Below are 6,000 nucleotides of genomic sequence, written 5' to 3' on the forward strand. Positions count from 1 at the left end.
TAAGAGGAAGTGCTGGATGTCTTGAAATGCCTAAAAGTGGCTAAATCCCCAGGACTTGATAAGGTATACCCTCAAACTCTGTGGGAAGCTCGGGAAGTGATTGCTGGTCCTCTTACTGAGATATTTGTATCATCGATAGTCACAGATGAGGTGCCAGAAGACTGGAGGTTGGCTAAAGTGGTGCCACTGTTTAACAAAGATGGTAAGGAAAAGCCAGGGAACTGTAGACCAGTGAGCCTGACTTCAATGGTGGGCAAGTTGTTGGAGGGATTCTGAGGGACAGGAAGTACATGTACTTGGAAAGACAAGGACTGATTAGGGATAATCAACATAGCTTTGTGTGTGAGAAATCATGTCTCATAAACTTGATTGAGTTTTTTGAAGAAATAACAAAGAGGATTGATGAGGGCAGAGCGGTTAATGTGATCTATATGGACTTCAGTAAGGCGTTTGACAACGTTCGCCATGGGGAGACTGGTTAGCAAGGTTAGGTCTCTTGGAATATAGGAAGAACTAGCGATTTGGATACAGACTGGCTCAAAGATAGAAGACAGAGGGTGCTGGTGGAGGGTTGTTTTTCGGACTGGAGGCCTGTGACCAGTAGAGTGCCACAAGGATCTGTGCTGGGCCCACTACCTTTTGTCATTTCTATAAATGATTTGGATATGAGCATAAGTGGTATAGTTAATAAGTTTGCAGATGACACCAAAATTGGAGATGTAGTGGACAGCGAAAAAGGTTACCTCCAATTACAACAGGATCTTGACCACTTGGGCCAATGGGCTGAGAAGTGGCAGATGGAGTTTAATTTAGATAAATGTGAGGTGCTGCATTTTGGGAAAACAAATCTTAGCAGGACTTATACACTTCATGGTAAGGTCCTAGGGAGTATTGCTGAACAAAGAGACCTTGGAGTGCAGGTTCATAGCTCCTTGAAAGTGGAGTCACAGGTAGATAGGATAGTGAAGAATGCGTTTAGTATGATTACTTTATTGGTCAGAGTATTGAGTACAGGGGTTGGGAGGTCATGTTGCAGCTGTACAGGACATTGGTTCAGCCACTTTTGTAATATTGCATGCAGTTCTGGTCTCCTTCCTGTCGGAAAGATATTATGAAACTTGAAAGGGTTCAGAGAAGATTTACAAGGGTGTTACCAGGATTGGAGGATTTGAGCTATAGGGAGAGGCTGAACAGGCTAGGGCTGTTTTCCCTGGTGCTTCGGAGGCTGAGGGGTGACTTTATGGAGGTTTATAAAATCATGAGAGGCATGGATAGGATGAATAGACAAAGTCTTTTCCCTGGGGTGGGGGAGTCCAGAACTAGAGCGCATAGGTTTAGGATGAGAGGGGAAAGATATAAAAGACCTAAAGGGCAGCTTTTTCACACAGACGATGGTAAGTGTATGGAATGAGCTGCTAGAGGAAGTGGTGGAGGCCAGTACAATTGCAACATTTAAAAGGCATCTGAATGTGCATATGAATAGTAAGGGCTTGGAGGGATATGGGCTGGGTGCTGGCAGGTGGGACGAGATTGGGATGGGAGACCTGGTCGACATCGAGTTAGACCAAAGGGTCTGTTCCTGAGCTGTACTTCTCTATGTTGCAAGTTCATTCTTCCTCCTCCAAGCTGTTTATCTTTCCAACACGATATTAAAAATTATTGTTACTGCTGTTTTATGTTGACATGCTGTTTTGATTGGTACAATTTTGGTAATAGAAGTTATCCTTTCTTACATTCAAGTTCGAAAAAAGCTTCGACTGGAACCTGACAATGATGTTACCACCACTGGCCTCCGTGTTTCCCTTATGTGTAGTGTAAGTATTCCTCTACTGATACCACATCTTTTCTGAAAGACAATAAAACAAAAGTAAGTCTAAAGTTCTCTTAGTATTAACCAGATCTAGCTTTAAAAAATAATTTTGAATGTTTGTTTCTTTTGCAAAGACAGTTTATTTTATTAGTTTTTTTTTTACTTAAATGACAGCTTTTTGTAAAAGCTTTCCTTTGTAAAAACAAAATTAGATGCCTTCCTTTTTAAACATTTTAAAATAATTTATGTTCAGGAAATAATTTGTATATAGGGCCGCATCCTGAGATCCACATTGCAACATTACTACCTGCTGCAGTAACCCATGTTATGTGGTTTGAATCCAACTGGAGAGAAACAATTTTCATCTTTGTTCTTGACATTATTATTACATTTTTGTTTTATTGTCAAAAAAATGGAAGTTTCAGATTATGTCCCCTACTGTACTTACTTTAAATAACATGAAACACCTTTAATGCAACAGAATTATCACTGGGCATTTAAAACGAAATTTGATGCAGATGGTCTGTATGTCAGTAAATAAAGTAGTCTTTGAACTCTTTGCACTTCATCTCGTAGAAGATGATGAAGGAAAGGGCTTAAGAAAGGGCTTGTGGTAGAGGAAAGAAGCTGTGGGTTATCTTTGCATTCCAGAATGTTTCCAAAACAGTGAGCAACTTGGCACAAAAAGAAGACCTGATGGTCCAATCGGCGTTTACAGTGAATGCTGAAACACGTTTTCCACGATATATGTTCAAGCCTGCGTTCCTTGGATTTCAGTGAGTAGAGATGAGGACCACACTGGATGGAATGGCTTGTAAGGTGTATAGTATATATTATTGGCATTTTTGGAAGTTGGATTTTTCTTAACATTTTGACAGAAGAAATTTGGTCAATGCATTGTGTTTTCTGAAAAAAAGCCAAACTCACTGGAATAGTCACAAAAATGATTCTGTTCCAGGAAGAGACATGGTTGCTGACAAGAGACATGGTTGCTGACAAGTGACTTGACAAACCCCTGTGGTGTTAATTGCTAAAATGTTTCTACTTTCTGACCTGATGGGTCAGTGCAGTGGGTAGTAATGTTGCATTGTTGAAAATATTATTTTGAATATATTATCACCAGCAAATTAGTTTAAACTGACTTGGGAACAATGGTTCAAAGCTTTTAGTTCAGAAAAATGCAGATTTTAGTGTAGAAGGTAGAATATTTCTTTTCGGAAGGGAAACTCTTTCTTCTGGTCAAAGTAAACAGTCACTTCAGTACAAGTGCTCTCTGGTTTCTGAAACTTCCAAGCCATGAGAGTTTGGATAGAAATCTTCCAAGTTGTTAGAACTGAGAGAATTTAGGCCATTGGAATTGTGAAAGGTTCATGCTGTTGGACATGGAAAGGAATCAATTAATTTTCTCAACAGTTCAAGAAAATGAAGCTGAATGGTCAGTTTAAGTAAAGATTTAAAAAGCTGAAATATAAGTGATATTTCTTTGGAACTGAATCTTTTTAATGGATTGTGTTGAGGAAACACATTGAAACTTGAAAACTTTGTTTTGATGTTTGTGTAAAGATTGTTCGAACTAGTGTATATAATTTTGTTTATTGTGTAATAAAATGAACATGTCCTATGTTTAAAGAGCATGTTTTCTGCCTCGTGTGAATGTGTTTCTGTGCTTAACCAACATATTAATAAAAATAAGTTGAGAGTATGTTTGGGTAAGTTAGTAACTGCAGAAATCTGAAAAACAGCAGGCCCAAAAAAAGCATGCCATTGTAAGTAAATCGGAGCATGGCTTTTCTTCTGAGAAGGAATCTACAAGGTAGAGTTTGGATGTGTGGGGCTAGAGAGGCATGTAGGTGGAAAGTAACACAAATGTGATCAAAGATAGCCTTATCTAGGGTTGATAAATTGGGATAAAGTGAGGGGGCACTAGAGGGAAATTTACTTGTCGTATCAATAATCCAAATTTTTCCTGGATCTTTAGAAACTGCTGTCATCAACTTCACTGTCCTTGGCTTCTCAATGTATAGAACTAGTTGACAGCAGACAGTTGGAATACTTTCAGGTTCTCCAGTAATGGAGCTTTGGCTGTAACAACACTTTTCATGCTGAGCTTGACAGATTTTTAATCAGCGAGAGAATTGTGGATTATGAGAAAAGGCAGAAAAGTGGAATTGAGAATTATCAGATTAGCTATGATCTCATTGAAACGATGGTCTGAATGGTCGTATTCTGATCCTGCGTCTCAAAGTAGACAATTTCTTGTCTAACTTTTGAAACTGCTGCCAGTACCCTGTCAGACTACAGATTCCAGATCATCATCACTTGAAGCCCCTGTTTTTTTCTTAACACTTACATCAAGGCTGTCACCTCCAGGTACCATCCCATACCAATGAAATCCATTTCTCTCATCTATTTTATCAGGTCCATTCATTTTTAAAAAAAAAATTAAAACAGCGATATTATCAAAATACTGGTTTTCTTCTAGAAAGAATTTGCAATGGGTGAAAAGAAAAGAAATTAGCATAACCTAAAATAAATTGCAGAGCACTGTACACTTGAGACCAGTGGTCTTGCTCTTTACCAGTCTGTCTTGATCTTGTGAACTGAAAAATGTGTTGCTGGAAAAGCGCAGCAGGTCAGGCAGCATCAAAGGAGCAGGAGAATCGACATTTCAGGCTTGTACTCCTTTGATGCTGCCTGACCTGCGCTTTTCCAGCAGCACATTTTCCAGCTCTGATCTCCAGCATCTGGAGTCCTCACTTTCTCCTAGTTGATATTGTGAACACCTACCTTTTTAAGGTGGTTGAGCTGTACCATCTTTATTTGCCACATGAACATCTGTTCAAGTTTCAGATAGAAGATAACACTGCAGCAGAACAGAAAATTCAAAATGATGTCATGTTCTTGTTCATAATTTCAAATGCTTCTTTTGAACTTTTATTATTCTATTTGACAAATGTTTCTAATATAATTTTCCAATATTGGTACTCAACAGCTTGGTAAGATGCGGCTTTCAGTGCCCTGTCGTGGTATTACTTGCACGCATTTACAGTGTTTTGATGCAGCCCTTTATATTCAGATGAATGAGAAAAAGCCGACATGGATGTGTCCTGTGTGTGACAAGCCAGCTCCTTATGAACTGTTATTTGTAGACCAGTAAGTATTGTTCTGCAGATGTTATACTTTTTATAATGCCATTCTTAATGAGTTTATATATTTACAGCAGATATTTATCTTGGGCAGTCTGATGAAATAAGCAAATCCAGTTCCTCCTCCTAACTGCCCCCATGACTCTGAAAATGTGTTCACACTGCATTCATATCTTCTGATAGTCAAAACAGATCGTACCACTTTTAGATAACCAGCTTCAGGTTAGACGGTAGTTGAAAAAAGCATATCATCCAGCAGCACCAGATCAACTTTTGTGCTTTACTTTTCAAAAGCATTGATTTTGAAAGTGAAGGAATAGGGAAAGCTGTGAAGATACTCCATCTGGGTTAGGTATGGCTCGTTTGAAGTGAGGCTTCTGAGTGCAACCCTCTTCGTAAGATCATTCAATGTCATAGAGTCATAGAGATGTACAGCATGGAAACAGACCCTGCGGTCCAACCTCTCCATGCCGACCAGATATCCAAACCCAATCTATTCGCACCTGCCAGCACCCTGCCCATATCCCTCCAAACCCTTCCTATTCATATACCCATCCAAATGCCACTTAAATGTTGCAATTGTACTAGTCTCCTCCACATCCTCTGGCAGCTCATTCCAAACACGTACCATCCTCTGCGTAAAAAGGTTGCCCCTTAGATCTCTTTTATATCTTTCCCCTCTCACCCTAAACCTATGCCCTCTAATTCTGGACTTCCTGACCCCAGGGAAAATACTTTGTCTATTTATCCTATCCATGCCCCTCATACTTTTTTTTAAACTCTATAAGGTCACCCCTCAGCCTCCACTCCAGGGAAAACAGCCTCGGCCTGTACAGCCTCTCCCTGTAGCTCAGATCCTCTAACCCTGGCAACATCTTTGTAAATCTTTTCTGAACCCTTTCAAATTTCGCAACCTCTTTCCAATAGGAAGGAGACCAGAATTGCACGCAATATTCCAACTGTGGCCTAACCAATGTCTTTGTTCAGCAACACTCCCTACGACCTTTCCATGAAGTGTATAAGTCCTGCTAAGATTTGCTTTCC

The 6,000-nt window shown here is 39.6% G+C and overlaps 1 protein-coding gene across 3 annotated transcripts in view; it reads left to right on the forward strand.

The window, feature by feature from the left end:
- LOC122565178 (E3 SUMO-protein ligase PIAS4-like) overlaps positions 1-6,000 on the forward strand; it is a 98,301-nt gene that overhangs the window by 73,375 nt on the left and 18,926 nt on the right. For all 3 annotated transcript variants that reach the window (XM_043720882.1, XM_043720883.1, XM_043720884.1), the window contains exons 8-9: positions 1,741-1,814; positions 4,803-4,963. In XM_043720882.1, the coding sequence (XP_043576817.1) occupies positions 1,741-1,814; positions 4,803-4,963 (235 nt within the window). The remainder of the gene's footprint in view (positions 1-1,740; positions 1,815-4,802; positions 4,964-6,000) is intronic.

This window comes from Chiloscyllium plagiosum, chromosome 31 (genome assembly GCF_004010195.1).
Source record: "Chiloscyllium plagiosum isolate BGI_BamShark_2017 chromosome 31, ASM401019v2, whole genome shotgun sequence".
NCBI classification, from domain to species: Eukaryota; Metazoa; Chordata; class Chondrichthyes; order Orectolobiformes; family Hemiscylliidae; genus Chiloscyllium; species Chiloscyllium plagiosum.